The sequence below is a fragment of the Sinohyriopsis cumingii genome, chromosome 13 (assembly GCF_028554795.1).
Source record: "Sinohyriopsis cumingii isolate HCF-2022 chromosome 13, ASM2855479v2, whole genome shotgun sequence".
In the NCBI taxonomy this organism is placed as follows: domain Eukaryota; kingdom Metazoa; phylum Mollusca; class Bivalvia; order Unionida; family Unionidae; genus Sinohyriopsis; species Sinohyriopsis cumingii.
In genome coordinates, this window is record NC_142973.1 from 42,175,722 (window position 1) to 42,194,187 (window position 18,466).

Consider the following 18,466-nt stretch of genomic DNA (forward strand, 5'->3'; position numbering starts at 1 on the left):
CTATTCAACATTTTATAAAAATTTTAGGCTTTGTCTTTTTTATTTACATTCCTTTCAATTTTTTAAGGCTTTTTAAAAAAGTTTTTAAGGTAAAAATGAAACTTTAGGTTTTTGAGATTTTTAAGGTCTGCCACACACACTTATTCCCCTATCTCTACAAAGCGTCTGCATTAATTTATGGTTGCATTCCCTGTGCAGAGGTGCAGGTACAGACTTGTGAATTAATTCAAGTATATGTTTTTATTTCATCCCTCAGTAAAGCATTGATGTCGGCTTATCAAGTCATAACTTTGTACAATGTCATTAATTATAATAGGATTTGATAAAGCTTGTTTCATTTATCATTCTCAAAAACATACTTTATTTCTGTTAGTTTTTAGAAAAAATATAAAATGGCATGTTCATGTTTTGTTTTTAATCTCTTGTTCCATATAGTATAATCCATGATAACATCACTAACGCCCAAACTTTTCGGATAGTTTGTTTTCATTTCACTGCATTCCCTGCACCCCCCCGGCCCTGCTTCGAGTTTCTGTTACAAAGTGAAAAAACCAAAACTGGGCCAGGTGTCCAAGGTTAATCCAAAGCTAATAAGTCTCCATCTCAAATGATGTTGGATGAGTTGCAACACACTGTGCATGTAGGCACACACGGGCAGTATAACAGCCCCAACCCTACCCCCATTCCATTTCAAATGTCAATTTTAAAATCTGGTTTTTAGTAATAGGCTTAAGTACTTTCTTGTTGTTTTTTTTACATTCAGACAAACTCAATCAGGTATTCAGGATAGGTTTGAGAACTATCAAAAATGACAAAGATTCTGGGGTTGTTAGGGTGGTCTACAACAGAATTATATGGCCTCTGTTGTGGGTCATTCTGATTAATTGGTGGTTTCTTCATGGAAGAGTCTCCCCTACAGCACTGCCCAACAAGAACCTTTGCATAAAACATGAATCGTGAGGGTTGGAGAAAACTTGCTCCACTTGGGGATGGAAAACAATTTTGACCAAAGCTTGGGTTATGAGGCATTTGTTGTAACAGATTGTTTGCATTTGTCCCTCTAGACTGGTTCTGATTTGGAGAAGTACCTACAGAAAAACCAAAAGCTGGTTGGGGTAAATGTAAGTTACTGGTATTTGATAATGATGGTGTCACAAATAATGAATTTCCAGAATTGCTCCCGAAGCCAAAACCTGAAGGGATATTGGAGTTTCCAAAAGTAAATCCTGTATTTGAGTTTCCAGAAGATGATGGACCTCCAACAGCAAAACCAGAATTTAAGGAACCTTGTATTGGTCTTCCAAAAGTAAAACCACTATTTATGGAACTCTGTGGTACATTAGGTGTTACAGCTGCACCAAAAACTCCAACCCCTGGAAGGCTTGGTGCAGAGCTAGTGTTGCCAAATGATGTTTGTGAAACTCCAAAGTTTCCATTATTTCCATTTGCACTTCCCCCAAGTACAGCTGCACCAAAATATCCCCCAACTGCCACTCCAAATGTTCTAACTGGGTTGAGTGTGAGTGCAAAAAGTCCTGAGCTTTGTCTGCTGCTTGAGGAGTAATTGCAAGAAACAGCTGCATCCAAGGCAAAGTAGGTACCTGTTAGGGAAATAGGAAAAATTATTACATTTAACACAAACTGCACCCTGATACAAGGGACAGATTAATTTATACAAATGGATGAGATACGTATAAAAATTAAAACTTGATATCAATGGATGAGGCAGGCAAACATTAAGCTACAAAGTTAGAAAACAGCATTTGTCTTTTACTTCTAATGCTTAGTTGTAGATTGTTTCAAAAATAATTAGTGTGCTATCAAACAATTTAGGCTAGATCACAAAGACAATGACATGAGCTTACTTACCATATAATGCTCACCTTCGTATGTAGTACAGGTCCTCCTATACCATTTAAGGTACAGACTGGAACATGACGATGTGCATAATGGCTTTTGAGAGAGAAGTTCTTTAGTTTTAAAACAAACAATCTTAAGTAATTTCTTAAGTATTACAGTTGGCTATCTGACGGCTGGCGTGCATCACCATCAATAACAGGAGAGCTGCAGTAGTTCACTTGGTAGAGCAGTAGCCTTATAAGCAAACGGTTACAGATTCAATACCCACCCAGGCCAGCCTGCGCTGGCTGCCTTGATGTGTTCTTGGAAAAGGTCCTTAGCTACCATTCCATGGTATAATAACAGTCAAAAATGTGTTAAAAGTGCTGTTAAAACCAACAAAAAGCAATTTTTTAAAACAAATTATGTTTCTTTGAAAATACTTACCTGATGACAACAGTGTTAGGAAAATAACCTTCAATACCTCTCAAATCCAGTACTCCCCAAAAGACTAAAAATGAATCATTTATATCTATATATCATATAGACCATGGAAAGAAACTCTTATTCCTAACCTTCTCTTTACTAGTGCTAGGTGACTCCAGTTTTAAACTAAGCAATACATCAACTAGGATGCTTACATTTGTATGCAGATTTGGCAGGGTCTCATGGAAATGTTATTGGCTAAGTATTCTTGTAAAAACATAATTTACTAAAATAATTTGCTTTCTCCTTTGAGTACATTCCCCTGATCACATAAACATTAGGACAGCAAGTAATGGGAGGAGGGACTGCTAAGCATCCTACCTCTACTCAGGTACCATTTGTGGGAAGAATGGCTGGATTCTCTAAATGAAGGATAACCCACTGCCCTCACCTGCTAACAGTAGGACAGATGGTCATGTGACCAGTGATAACAATACATGGTCAACAAGAAAACAATTATCTGTTTTTACTGATACAATTTCTGGTTAAATTCAGCAAAACATTAAACGCATGCCCTTTACGAGGCTGTGCTGAAGTCAATTAGGTCTGGTGGTTGTCTAGGTGGCAACCACTGACCCATCATATTAAATTCTTATCTGAGTGAAGTTCAATCCCAGAGATAAAAGCTTCAGAAAGTTGACTGTGCAGGTAAAGCCAGCAATTTTATTTTCAGGTGTTACTATCCTTGCTGCGCTGACTCAAGAGTGTACTTAGATATTATGATTACCTGTCATGCCAACATAAGTTATGTCAGGAAGTGGAAACATATATATTAATGTGATCAGGGAATACATTCAAAGGAAAAGCAAGTCAATGCCAGATATACAAACTATGTTACAGGTAACCTGTGTTTTTTTTTTGACTACACCTTTGAGTTTTGTCCCTGGGTCATCAACTGGAAAGTATTGAGAACCCTACTTTATAACCATATATGGGTTTTGGAGGCTAAGAGATAAATAAGACATGCATATAATGCAGACACTGGGTCATGCCCCTAGGGTAGAGGACTCAAAAACTGTCAAGATATCAACCATGTAACTATGTATAATGGGCACATGGAGATGAACATATGCATGCAATACAGGCCATGGGTCATGCACATGGGGTAGGGGAGTTGCCCTGGGTCATAACTGGGAAACAATCAAAATTCCCACCCTATACACTTACTGAATGTGAAGAGACATATATACATATCTGCAATCTGGCAACACTGGATCTTAGGATAGACCATACTTCATGTGGCGTATCTTGGAAGTATGGGGATAGGCAATAAATATACCACTTACCTAATTCAAGCCCAATAATAGTACACAAGCAAAATTTTGGGAAAATAAAGCCAGTAATTCTATCATCTGGTGTTACTTACCATGCTTCACCAACTCAAGAAAATACTGAGATATTATTAAGACTACCTGTCGTGCCAGCATAATGTCGGAAAGTGGAAACATATATTTGCTGGAGTAATTTTCCACAAATATTTGTGTATTTTTTATACTTATTATGGTTGATCATCATAAAACATACTTGAGACTTTGATAATATAAAGCTAACATTATAAAGTTATTTCTCCTTGTCTGCAAGTCTTGCATGAACAAAATAAAACCTGTTTACCTTGTTTTGCCACCCTCCTTCAGCAGGTGATGTGATGAATATTAAGCAAGTTTTCACCTCCTGCATGTTGTAAAAGGCAACATTCTGAGGTAAATTTGTTTGCTGGTGGATGTATCCTGTGATGGTATTTCAAATGAAAAGGTCTTTAAGGTTCCAAAAGATTGTGGTTTATATTTTAAAAAATTTCACTTTGTACTTTTACAGATTTTACTCTGGTTTGCCTTTCTCTTTGTTTTGTGTGCCTTTTTGGACTGAATTTTTGGGAAAGCATTTGCAATACCTATCTCTGGTGGTATTTACTTTGGTTGGAGGGGTTTTGTCATGTTGGAGATTTTGGCAAGATGTTCATGTTGCTAACAAGCTTTTCTTCGATACTATATAGCCAATAATTTGCTTATATGCCGTCACACACACACACACACACATGCATAGACACATACATACATACACACAAACATAAATACATACATACACACACATGCATACATACATATACATGCATACACACATACATACAAACACATGCATATTTACATATACATGCATACACACACATATATGCATAGACACATACATACATACATACACACACACAAACATAAATACACACACATGGGCACATACATACATACATACATACATACATATATACATACATACACACAAACACATGCATATATACATGCATACATCCATCTTCTTTTGTTTGATCCACTATTCTGATTTATACCAAGGAAAAGTGGTTGCCAAGCTACGGTTGGGGTTTCCTTCAAGTTCTCTTTTTTATCCAAATTCTTCTCCACTAGAAAGGTCAAATCATCTCAATGATTTTATTAAATTTTACAAAAGACATGGCTGAACACAGCACTTCAGTGACCTGGACATTTCATAAATCTGTCTATTAAAGGAGGAAAAATGATATAAAAGTGACAAGAAAATCAACTTATAGTGAACAGATGTTTTTGTTAATGAAAATTAAAAGACAAATAAAGATCCTTTTTATCCCACCTTTGCCATAAGCAGTTCCATGGACACCACAGAGTCGCCAGTCAAAACCCTCTTTACAAATTTTTTCTACTGCATCATCGTCTGTGCCATGGTACAGGTGTTTCTCGTTCAGTAAGTTTAGTCCAAGGTCCTCAAGCATGTGAGACTTTTGCCTGTGCAAATTAAAGTTTGCAAGTAAACTTTGTACCACAAAACTTGTACATGATCCCAATAGGTCAGATCACAGTGTGAAAATACTCTGAATTTATCTATTTCTGAGAGTGATCAGGTTTACTTCGGTAGTTTTGCAAGTTACATTTATGTCAGTATCTAAATTCAATAATGTTCTTCTGGAAGAAAGTCATTAGTGAAAATGGCACATTTATTTTTAAAATTAATAGTCTATACTAATCACCAAGTCCAAGAAATTGTATTTGTGCTTTCATGCAGGTGTCTGTTCTACAATGATATGTTTGCTTAATAAAATTTAACATTGATACAAAATGAACTTATAGAAAATTCTGCAGAAAAATTATGAATATTTGTTCATATCTCAAGTAACATACAGTGAATATTTCTGCCACAGGCGTGGATTCTGAACTCTGTAAATGTTTCTAATTGTATGATTTATGCCCCCAGATCCCTGAAACTCTGTCATCACATGGAGGTACTCTGGTGCATCTGACTTGAGGGGCACTTTGATGTAGCTCTGAAAGCATAAACAGATGGCAGTCACATTCGCATATTCAAACAAGACATGCAAACTCAGATAACTCAAATTTTGGACTGCATGGCAGCCCAAGGCAAATTGAAAACTTTTCTTGGCAAGTAAAGTTATCTTTTATTTTAAAAATTGCCCAAAATTCTGAATGAAAAAAGAAAGAAAAATCCAAAATTTTGTGCAATATAATAAAAATCTCATTCACAGAGTAAAATCTATTTCTGGAATTTTCTAGCCCTAAAACTGATGTAAAAACTAGAAGTTTGCAGTCTGCCAAGGCATATTCCAAATACCCCAAAAAGTTACGTGAGTGTGAAAAGTAGATCACTGCAACAAACTTTTTCCAGTGATGAGCTGTACCTACCATGATGAATCGTTTTGGTTTGGTGTTTTACAGCATCTGCTCAATGAATTTCATGATTCTAGGCTTAACAGCATAAATATACATGGTGCATAACACCTATCTGGTTAGGAGTTAAATGCAGAAACTTAACCTAAGCTGTACGGTGTGAAACGTAGGTCACAGTGATCTTTTGTTCTAAGGGTGTGGGTACTTGTATGTACAAATTGGCCTAAGGCGCTTGCCTTTAAAGATCACTCACAGATCTCACCTCCATTCACTTTGCTCAGCTGCAATGGATATGTGAAAGAGCTTGCCAGAAGCTTCTTGTGGCTAAGTGGTTTTTTATGGGGTTTTCCTGGGTTCTTCCTCCATCAAATATACTGGTTGTCATGTATTGCTTATCATGTGCTGAAAAACTGCTTCACAGAGGCCATAACTCTGTCCAAAATGGTATAGATGTAAGAGACAATGTTCTTGCAGAATTCCATCAGAATATGTTAATGGTTTGTGAGCTATGCAGACTGCAAGTAACGTTCCAAGTTTTCATGTTAAGACAAAAATTTGCTTGACAATAGTTTAATTATTTGCAAAATGACCTAGACAAGACTAAACCCATAAAAAGCACATGCAAGTCTATGAAACAATATTCATACCAAAACTGCAACAGAACGTGATGAATGGTTCTTGAACTATGTCAGTTACACAACCAACATTCCATATAAAGTTAGTTGTCAGGGGCTATAACTCTATCCAAAATGGAGTTAACAAGATAAAAACCATTTTTAGGTCCATGAGACAATGTTCAGCACAACATAAGGCATCAGAATATGCTGGGTTCTTGAGCTGCGCTGATTACCATAAAAGTATTTTTTGTGTGCGGGTTTGTGTGGAGGGAGTTCAAGCTAATTTTAATGATGTAATATTTACTTGTTGGTATTTAATGACTTACCTATTCTGGGACAGAATTACCCTCATCCATTTAATAAAAATCCATTCTCACACAGATGAATGTCCAAAGAGAATTAGGGAGAGAATCCAGCCCAGAACACAGACCCAGTCTGCTGCACAAGAAGTAGGTGGGAATCTGGCCATACTAACTAGCCAGTATTAAACAGCTGAATTTTCCAGGGTGGTGGGAGACTAATGGCCTCAAAAACTGGTATAAACAAGGAAATACTGAGGTTTACTGTAGGAATATCTGCTATTGTAAGTTAGTATCCACTTCAGCTACTTTTCTGTACCACAAGCATGGGCCCTTCAGAATAAATGCTTTCGCTCTGGAACGCAAATGAACGGAGATAGAAGAAGTCATGTGTGACAATCAAAACATTGCCTTCATAACATCCTCCAATGATGAGTGAGTTAGACAGGCTAATGAGGTAGCTCAGACCTCTTGGGCTTTAATCCTGATGATTGAAAGATACCCGTCAGTCAGGGACATAGAATTGACAAAACCCATTGAGAGCAAATATAAGGCTAGGAGACTATGTTCATACCAAATTGCATCAGAATATGTAAAGTTGTTCTTAATCTGTGTCACTTACAAGCAACACCCTATCTGAAGATATGAAGTTAACTGTCAAGGGCCATAACTTTTATAGTGATTATCCTGACACCAGGTCGACCAGTCCTAACACTAACCTCTTAATGCTGAGCATCAAGTGATGCAGCTATTAGAAGCATTTTTAAGTCTTTGGTATCATTCGACTGGGGTTCGAACCTACGACCTCCTGCATCCAAGGCAGACTATCTAACCACTTAGGCCACCGGAGTGGTATGAAAAGCACATCTATGTCTGAGACAATGTTCAAACCAAATTGCATCACAGTATGTAGAATAGTTTTTGAGCTATGCTGGTTAGAATGGTTTTAATTTACTTCAGTTCTAATGGCACAGCAATATTTAGTGCTGAGGCTGTTGGAGTTAGATGCCTTGCCAATGGTCACATCACTGTAGTTAACAAGGGCAGCTCTGATGGTAGAATTTGAACCTGTACCCTTTCAGTTGCAAGTCTAGCATGCTAACCACTGAACGACTTTGGCTCCTGTCACGATTTGTCCCTTCTTACAACATGCTAGAGGGTGCATCTTTTTTATGTTCCCAAGCCCACAGGGGCATAGGCTGGTTACAGCTCAGATAATGAATGATGAAATGCATAGAATGCACACCATGATCAATGAGACAATGTATATCAATCTTCATCCAAATATGGTGAATGGATCTCAGCTATGCTCATTACACAAAAAGGGCAACAACTCTGCCAAACAGGACCTGAAATGATGAAACCATTAAAAGAAATATCTACACGTAATTGGCTGTCATTAACACAACATGATTGACAGCATCTTGAATCACACATATGAACAACTTAAGAAACCGAACTTCTACTTGAAAAGACAAGTCAGTTTCAGGTAGATTCCCAAATGAAACTAATACAGTGGCTCCTCATGAAAACAAGAGACCCTAAAAAGATTTATGCTCTACTGACCAAAAAATTTCTAGAAATCTAAGCTAAGATTGTTTCTTCTTTTTAACTGCCATGAGTTGAAACGATCTCTGATATCCTTGAGCAATAACAAGATTTTCATGACAGCCAACAAGGTGGCCATATTAGACAGAAGATGGCAGTATCTTCATTCAGGACCAGCTATGTATCATAAAAAGTCTTGGGATGAAAATCCCAACTCAATATGACCATGCATTCACTAGGGAATAGTGCTAACAAGATTTTCATTACAGCCATCATGATGGCCATAATGGACGTTTAGACTGGCACCATTTTCACTGTACTAACTAGACATCATAATAATTCCTTATATTGAAAACCTCATGCTGAAATAACCATCTGTTCAGGTGGAGTAACAATAACAAGATTTTCAAATATAACTGCTGTGGTGGCCACATTCAATGTCTGAGTGGAACCATTTTCATCTAGGACCAACCAGTCATTGGGATGAACGTGCATGTTAGGTTTCATGGCAATCCTCTAAGTAGTTAGATAACAAATACTTGGCCATGGATCCCATTTGTGAAATTATTGTTGTAAATACTGAACCTACATATTATAAGTTAATCTTGTGCAAAATGTGCTAAATCTGTATGGCTCCCTGGACAGGGTTATAGTGGGTGACCTTCCCATGACAGGGTTACAGTGGGTGATCTCCCCTGAACAGGTTATAGTCGGTTATCTTCTATCCATTTCTGGTGATCCCCTTCACAAGGTTAACTATGAACTGATGGTGCCAAAGAGAGCGCAGTATAAAAGGTGGATTAAATGCCATGTCAACTGATTGTTTTTATAACCATGCCTGGCATTACACCTTTACAAACCCAAGTGGGTAGTTTGAAAACTATGTCTTATACATAGACTGTTATTTAACCTTTTTTCTTTCACTCCTCACCTTGTCCATATTAGATGTCATGTCCCAATTAGGAGGAAATGCAAATGTGTATCCTGATGTAGCAGTCTCCATTTCAGTGGTCATGGAGGAGTTTTGGTTAGCAGTACATCCATTGTGGTCATCCCCTGCCCAATCTTTCTGGCAGTAACGACAAGTAATCTGTAATCAGACATGCAAGAGAAAAATTTAGATAGACTTCCAGATAAATTTAATATATATAACTCACTAGTAAATTCCGATTATAATGAAAAACAAGGAATGAAATAATAGATATTATAAAGCACACCACAGCGTTCCTTCCCATGTTTATATTATATTTCGCTTTGGTATAACGTAATTTGGATATAGTGGTTTTATTTTAGGCACCTCATGGGCTAAATTATATCTGGAGTTCATCGTATATGGTTTGAATAAAAAAGTCACTGGAATATTTATTATATTTCTGTTCAATCACATGTTATTTCATAAACTCATGAAAAGCAAATATTTTAAGTAAATTATGTTTCTCAGAGAATACTTATCCAATTTCATTATGTTAGGAATATTAGCCTACTATCTTTCAAATCCAGCTCTACTACAAAGAAGGAAAATCATCTTTATCTATCTCATATAGACAAAGGGCAATGCCTTTTGCCAATGACCTCCCCTTGCCACTGCCACGTGTCGCTAGTTTTTAGCTGAGCAATATACTAACAAGGATGCTTGCATGGGGTGGCTGGGAGGTTATTTTAATTTGCTTAAAAATTTGCTTTCTCCTTCAAATACATTCCCCAATCACATTATGATAAGAGAATAGGTGATAGAAAGAGGGACTGCTGAGCATACACCTCTACCTTGGGCATCTTTCAAGGGAATGATAGCCTGATTTCCCATGTGAATGATAACCTGTTCTCCTAATTACATAAACAATACAGCCTAGGGTCACTTGATAAGTAAGCCTTACATATGGTTAAGAACAGTGAAATCTTATATCTACAAAATTTCACTGGCAAATCCAGTGAAGGTGATAGGCTGTGTTGATAGTTTTAATTGGGTCTGGTGGTTATCTGGGCTGCCACCACCGAATTTACCAGCTTCAAGGTTTGCCTCTGCACTCGAGAAGGTCGACTCTGCATGCCAGCCAACAGCTTCCATTATATCTCGGGTGAAAACATTACATTCGAATGCAAGGCTCGCAGAGATAGCTCAAATCTCAAGAGCAGTAATCTTCATGAGGTGACTGATTCTTTGAGACCTCAGTGTCTACCAAGTGTATAACCCATTTCAGCCATGCAACAAGGGCTTGATGGTTGATATCCTGTTCCCTAGCTTGCACTGGAAGGAACAGGCATTTTCTCATGCCACAACTTGTCTCTGTGCATTTCAATAGTGCCTGAGTGCACAAACAGGCTCTTCCATGGCAGCTGCTCTTGACCTGTCCGTGGAAGAGACGGAGTGAATGACGACTCTTTTGATTACTGAAAAAGCTCAACCTAAGTTTGGCTACAAAGCCTGATTGTGTCAAGAGGACCACCTAACCATCAGATCTAAACTGAAGATAGTTTCGGTCAACAGAAAGGGCATATAGCTCACCTACCCTGCATGCAGAAGCTAAAGTTATCAGGAAGCATATCTTGTATGATAGTAACTTCAGTGTTGGCTAGAGGTTTGAATTTATTCGAATTGAGCCATGGAAAAACCCTGGACAGATTCCACTTTTGAGTGAGGGATTTTGATCGACTGAGATCAAAATTGGCTAAAAGATCCAACAGTCTTTATCATGCCCAATATCAGGTCTAACATGATGCCTGAATGTGTCCGACATCATGGAGATGCAGCCTTTATAGTAATTATGGTCAACTGTTTGTCCTCAAAGAGCCAGAGAAAAAAGTCGGCCAGTTGAGGGACTGAAACATTCAGAGGAATGATGTTATTGTATGGCACCAGTCCCTGAAAACAAACCACTAACCTTGTAAGCCTTCAGACTGGGTGGCCTTCTTGCTCCATGATCGAAGGTTTAAACTGTTTGTCTGGCAAGGCTTCCCTGGTATGAACCAGGCATGCAGAAGAAGACAGCCTGGGTGGGGAAGGAACACCACTGACCATGACTGCTTGAGAAGATATGGGCTGGCTGGAATCTTCCTGGGCTGATCGCTAGATTGAGTAGATCGATAACCCAGGTCTTGTCTTGGCTGAGAGGGGCTATCAGAATCATCTCGTATTTTTGACCCTGTAACTTCTGGATTATATTTGGTATAAGGACCATGGGAGGGTAGGCAAATGATCCTGATTATGTGAACATGAGGAAGTCATACCAGATTCAGGTTGGTGATATACTCATTACCCAGAAAGACCAAAGCTGGGACGGGCAGAGGCTAGACTTTTCCCCATTTCACTAGAAGACCTAGATGACTAAAAAGTGCGAGAAGATTGTTCTGCCTTGGAGTAGAATATTACTTACCATAAGCTTCTTCAATTTTTCCTCAAAAATAGCAACAATGACCCAAATAGTGGTATGACGAGGACTGAGCAGCATGGACTGCAGACATGTGTCACTTCATATCCCGTCTAAGCTGGCTGAAGTCATTAAGGCTATTGCCATGGTATGGAGAGCTGCCCTATTAATGACCCTAGAGTGGCTATGGTTGGATGTCTTTGTGAGTTGGAAGATTGCTAATGACGCCACATTTAAAACTGAGGATGTAGAGTTTTAAACCAGCAAGATGAGAATGTTGCTAGAACTTGCCTTTCTGAGAAGCAAGTCCTGGTTCCTGGGTTATCAATTCTACCAAAAGCTGGTCATAGATCTCCTTAATTTTAGCCAAATGGGGAAGGAGTTTTCTCATTCTCCTGGCCAAAATCTACCAATGTTTGAACTTACAGTCTTGAGTAACAGTAGGGGGTGGAGGGCATTCTGAAGCTGCCAGCACCCTATAATATCATCAAGTGTGGCCTTAAAGCTAAACTCGATCTGTTTCATGGTTGGATCTGAGTATCAATGATTGGAAAGGGCTTCATCACACTCAATGAGTCAAGTCCAAAATTTGAGTCTGTTTCCAGCCCTGGATAAGCCAAACCAGGTGACATCAATGACAAGAGTCTGTCCTCTTTGAAAATGTCATAATCTCTCCCTACATATGCAGTGAACATTTGAAGTCCGGCACTGCCAAAACTGCCAGTGGGTTTGCCTGACATATGGTCAGCCTGGATGCTGGCAGTATAAAAGATGGTTCAGCTATCCCTGGTACCAGGTGTTCCAAGGGCATGATGTGACAGACAGAATTCTCACTCAAATCTCCCATATAATAAGGTATATTACTGACAGTGTGGCTAGATGGACAGATCTGTCACTAAGATCCCCACAAATCCAAGTTGGCTGGACTGTTTCAAAGAAAAGCTCCCCATGTTGGGAATGCTGAATGGACAGTTATGGCTGGATGGCCAGTGATGGCTGAATGGTCAGTGATGGCTGGATGGCCAGTAATGGCTGGATGGCCAGTGATGGCTAGATGGCCAGTAATGGCTGGATGACCAGTAATAGTGCAGTGGTATAATGAGTTGAATCCAATGGATCTGGTAAAACAGCCCATGATAGCATCTTGAATTACAAAAACATGCTGAATAAACTAGGCACAAAAAGTAAATACTGAAAACAAATCATTCTCTTGTTGTGTTTAGAGCATACGATGGAGAGTAATAAAACATTTTATACAAATTACAAGCAAGTATACATCAAAAATGAGGATGGCATTTTCAGACCATTACAACTGAGAAGTGAGAAAAGTCACCTGTTAAACAGGGTGATTGCTTTATTGCTTTCATTGTTCAGAGACCTAAAAAAAGTGGCTGTTTAATGCAGGTGGTGCTTAAGAGATGACTTTTTGTTTATAACAGACTGACTGTTACAACAGTTTGACCATAAAGTTTCTTTGATGCAGAAATGAATTTTCTTTCATGCACTTTTGCACCAGAGTTGCTAATGGCAATACAAGTGTCTTTGAATTATAAGAAGGCTGTTTAGATAGGAATAATAATTTTTATTTCTCACCTTTGTACAATCAGGACACTGGAACATCTTTGCATCTGGGTCCATAAATACTTTGGAATTACAGCAAGGACACCTGCAGAAATAGAATAAATAACAAGGAATAATATACATAATAATGTAAATAATAATAATAATAATAATAATAATAAAAAGCTTTTAAGTAACAAAAGCATTAATCATGAATACCCTATTTTTCATGCAATACATATTTATGTGGATTTTTATGTTTGGTACAAACAACAAAATTTACGATCAAATGAACATTGATCCTTCTGTGGAAACAAATGAAATTTGGTCCCAATCGACAAACTGCTAGAATCCTGTCCCAATCATCAAATTTAAGTTCTGACAAATGGAATCCTATTCCAATCCATAAATTTAACTTCTGATGAAAATGTCATAGTTTGAAAAACCATGAAAATTTATACCCACAAAAATAATTGAACTCGTCGTAATTAATTAAAACTCTCAAGTAGATACAATAGGAAAATTTTAATAGATGACGCTGTGGTGGGGAAGTATTTTGCAGCAATGTCTTCTATGAGAAACCATGTAAAGAAAAAAAGGTAGTAGAAGTCCCATAACTTTTTCATACAATTGACATTCATATCTGTGTACATGAGCTGCAATAAACATTCCAAAAACTAATTTATTTTAACCCCCACCCAATCCAATTAGAAGTAAACAATATTTCAAAGTATTATGCATTGGAACCTGAAAATTAAATAATTATCTGTGTTTAAAAAGAAATGTAAATATTCTCTGTGTATAATAACAAATTAAGCATCATTAAATTTTCCTATGTTTATGTATATACTGCAATTTAACATCATGAACCATTTGCAATTTGCTCATCTTCACAATTTGCTCATCTGCACAACAAAAATTGTACCTTCATGTTACAATAACCCTGCATAATAATGTCAAGAATTTGGACATCTTGAAAAAATTTAAAAAATGAACAAAAAATGTAAGAAACAAATGTGTGATTTCTATTAATATAAAGTGAAACCTACCTATAAAAGGACTCTCAATAATTTTGTCCTATATAAACAGGTGTACTTTGTGTCGATTTTAAAGTGTTGTTTAGAAAAAGATTTCATAAATATTGTCTTTTAAAAGAAGCTTTTCTTGAAAATGTGACATCAGCAAAGGCAGTTGTCATTATGTATTGTTTGTCTTTGAGTGGGTCTTACTTGACAAGTCCCTCCATGTCCTCCACAGCATCGTGTGCCTCTTTCAGCCATTTGTCCTCCAGTAGGTCCATAATAATGTTTGGCAGGACATTCTGTAACTGACCTGAAAATTGCCAAGAATTTTTTGTTAATGAATTACTGCCTATCAGAAAATAGACTATAATACTACCGACATACAAAATTGGCAAACAAACTGTATAGAATTACATATATATTGGGAAAATGCTACAATTGCATGTTACTAAATGTTAAGACCAAGAATCCACTTAAGTATACTTATTCTGAAAACATTACGCATAGTAAATTATTTTGTACTCGTGTTAGACAAAACATGCCCACAAGTGTATTTGATAACTTCAGTTAAACCTGCACAAGCATTCACCTTTATACAGCAGTCACTTGGTTTCAATGGCCATTACTAATTCCTCCTGAGAAATTTCCTGTATAAAAGTCATATATTAAACAGTCATCTGTTTTCCATGGTCAATGGACAAGTATTTCCTGGGCTGGATTCCCCTTGTGAACAATAACCTGTTCTCCTAATTACTTAAGCAACACAACATTGGGTCACTTGATCTGTGACCCTACATATGGTTAAGAAGATAATTACTGAAATCTTCTTACCTATAAAGATCCACTGGTGAATCCTTAAAAGCTGATAGGCCGGTTTTTTTTTTTAAATTGGGTCTATTGGTTATCCGTGTTACTACCAGTGGACCTATTTGAAGCTAAATCTCTGAGATAAAAACATGAGAATCTTGACTCTGCATGCCAGTCAACAGCCTCTAATATATTTCAGATCAAAGTGTTACATTCAAAAGCGAGGCTTGCAGAGAAGCATCTAATTTTCATGAGTGGTATCCTTTATGAGACAACTCTGATCTTGTGAGACCTCAGAGTATGCCAAGCATATAACCCATTTCAACAACAATGCACAGGCTAGAGGGGTGATATCTTGTTTCTTAGCTTTCACCAGAAGAAAGAGGCATTTGCATGTACTACAACTTGTCTCTGTGCATTTAAAATAGTGCTTAAGTATGTGAACAGGATCTTGCATGGCTGCTGCTTTCAACCTGTCTACTGAAGAGAGTGAGCAAATAACAACTCTTTGATTATTAACAGTAACCTAGTTTTGGCTACAAAGCCTGGTTGTGTCAAGAGGACCACTGAACCATCTGATCTGAAGATAGTTCAGGTTGACAGAAAGGCATTTAGCTCACGTACCCTGCATGCTGAAGCCAAAGCTATCAGGAAATGTGTTGTACGATAGTAACTTTAGCGAAGTGTGGGGTAAATTTATTCGAATTGAGCCATGTTAAAACCCAGGAAAGATTTCATTTCTGCAACAGCGTGAGGGATTATGATTGACTGAGGTCTTTATCATGCCCAATATCATATCTACAATGATGCCTGAATGTGTCTGAGCAGTAGCCCTTGATGGTAAATGGGGCCAACTATTTCTCTTTAAAGAGCAAGAGAAAAAAAGTCAGCCAGTTTCAGGATTGAATCACTCAGAGGAATGGCCTTATTGATGTGGCACCTCTCCCACTTTCCCTCATAAGCCTAAAGAGTGGAGGGCCGTTTTGCTCTCAAGGTTCTCTCCACAATTAAAGGCTTAAAATGTTTGTCTTGCAAGGTTATCCAGATAAGTGCCAAACATGCAGAAGAAGACAGTACAGGCAAGGATGGAACACCCTTGACCATGATTGTTTGAGAATCTTTCTGGGCAGATCTATCACTGGATCAAGTAAATCAGTGACACTGGACTTGTCCCATCTGAGTGGGGCTATCAGAATCATCTTGCGTTTCTGACATTATAACTTGAATATTTTTGGTATCAGGACCGTGGGAGGGTAGGCAAATACCTACAACCTCTCCCAACTGATTGACAGTGCATCCATGGCCCAGGCTTCTGGGTCTGGGACTGGAGAGACAAAGGTGGGTAACTTGTGATCTCACCTTGTCACAAAAAGAGATTGATCATCTGATGTACCTGAGCTGCACAGATCAAAGTGACGACTGATTGATAGAGAGACCATTCTGTGTGAAGGACTTGACCTTTCTTGTATAAAGTGTCGGCCAAATCACTGAGTCTTCTGGGAATGTGTCTAATTTGTATGTTGATATGGAGACTGTTGCACAACACAGAAACTGCCAAATCAAAACACAAAGGTCAGGTGATATGTTGCCTCTATTTGATGAGGTAGGACACTACTGCTGAGTTGTCAGACATAATAAAGACCGTTTTGTCTGAAGTCAATCCTTCCAGAAGTGAAAGGCACTGATGACAGCCTTCATTCCTAGAAGGTTGATATGTAGAGGCCATTCCTCTGGCTCCCTCATGCCACTGATGGTAGTGAAGTCTGGCAAAAGGTGGGCACCTAGACTGTACATACTAGAGAGGGTACATACTGTTATTTCCACTTGGAGCTTCTAAAGCAGGATCAAAGGGGTCAGCCAATCTGGGCTGTGCCACTGTTGCTGGAATGATCATATCTCCAGTGTGATAATAACTGCTTGATTGAAGGGACTTGAAAAGGGGTGCCATTGTGCTTGCAACATCATTTGTAAGAGGCACATAAAAATACGGCCAAGCACGATGAAGTCTGCTGCCACAATGAATAATCTGAGGAGCTGCAATAACTCACTTGCTGAAATCCAAATCTTGCTGGATACCGACTCGATGAGTTCAATGATCCTGATTATGTGAACATGAGGAAACCGTACCAGTTTCAGGTTGGTGATAAACTCTATACCCAGATGGACAAAACACTGGATGAATGGAGATCAGACTTTTCCCTATTTACTAGAAAACATAGATTATATAGCAGTGTGAGAAGACAATTTCTGCCTTGGAGAAGAACAGAACTTACCATATGTTTCGGAAGGATGTCATCCAGTGAGCTGCCAGCATTGTACATGAAGTCGATCAGAACAGGGTGATGATACAAAACATAAACTTGGCAAAAACCCAAGAGCTGATGTTGAGGCCAAAAAGGCAGCGAAACAGAGAAATTTACATGATTTGGGGTGGATAGGGAAGTGAAAATATGTGTCAGATAGAGACTGATGGCAAACTCGTGCTGTCGGATGGAGAGATAGATTGATCTTGCTGTCTCCATCTTGAATTTTGGTGGTGCAAAGAACTGGTTTAGGTAACTCAAGTCAATGATCTGCCTCAACTTGCTGTTCATTTTCTGAATAAAAAATAAGAAACAAAAACAGCCTTGAATGAAACCCTGGTGATTGTGGTCTTTGCACAATCTCCACTGACTTTTTCGATGAGTGACCATATTTACTGTTGTAGAAAGGCATCTTTCTCCTGATCTGATGGTACATTAATGAAGAAGAGAGATGATGAAAGGTGAGGGGACTGGATAAATGAAATCTGGAGCCACTCCAAAATAACCTGAATCACCCATAAGGAGAAAAAAAGTGAGCCAAAAATTATGGGAGTTGGTCATCCACAGGTAGGCTGTCTGCAGGTAATGGGGAGGGTAGGTCACTGTTTACACTTAGGAGGCTTGAAGGCAGAGAAATATGGTTTCTTATCACCTTTGTATGGTTGGCTCCTAGTTTAGTTCAACTGTTGTCTCTTGGAAAAGGTCCCCATGTTGGGATCGCAGGACTGCAGGTGCTGACTGGATGGCCGATGATGGTGCAATTATATTATAAATTGGATCCAATGGATCTGGTACAAACTAACTCATTACAGACCCGGAGGCCATGCTTGGAATTTCTGAGAAGAGGTTGTTTAAAGATTACTCAATCTTTTGTAATGGTGGCCATGTTTACTAACAGATTGGGAACTGAAAATTTTGTGTTCCAGTACAAATTTAATTATACCTACCTCGC

General features: G+C 38.2%; 1 protein-coding gene across 2 annotated transcripts in view; it reads right to left on the bottom strand.

The window, feature by feature from the left end:
• Window positions 1–221: 221 nt before the first annotated feature.
• The window catches only part of LOC149785289 (uncharacterized), a 49,218-nt gene continuing 30,973 nt past the window's right edge, over window positions 222–18,466 (bottom strand). For both annotated transcript variants that reach the window (XM_089979163.1, XM_089979164.1), the window contains exons 11-16: window positions 14,612–14,714; window positions 13,416–13,488; window positions 9,389–9,547; window positions 5,490–5,632; window positions 4,945–5,096; window positions 222–1,601 (exon numbers count right to left, since the gene is read on the bottom strand). In XM_089979163.1, the coding sequence (XP_089835289.1) occupies window positions 760–1,601; window positions 4,945–5,096; window positions 5,490–5,632; window positions 9,389–9,547; window positions 13,416–13,488; window positions 14,612–14,714 (1,472 nt within the window). In that variant the 3' untranslated portion in view covers window positions 222–759. The remainder of the gene's footprint in view (window positions 1,602–4,944; window positions 5,097–5,489; window positions 5,633–9,388; window positions 9,548–13,415; window positions 13,489–14,611; window positions 14,715–18,466) is intronic.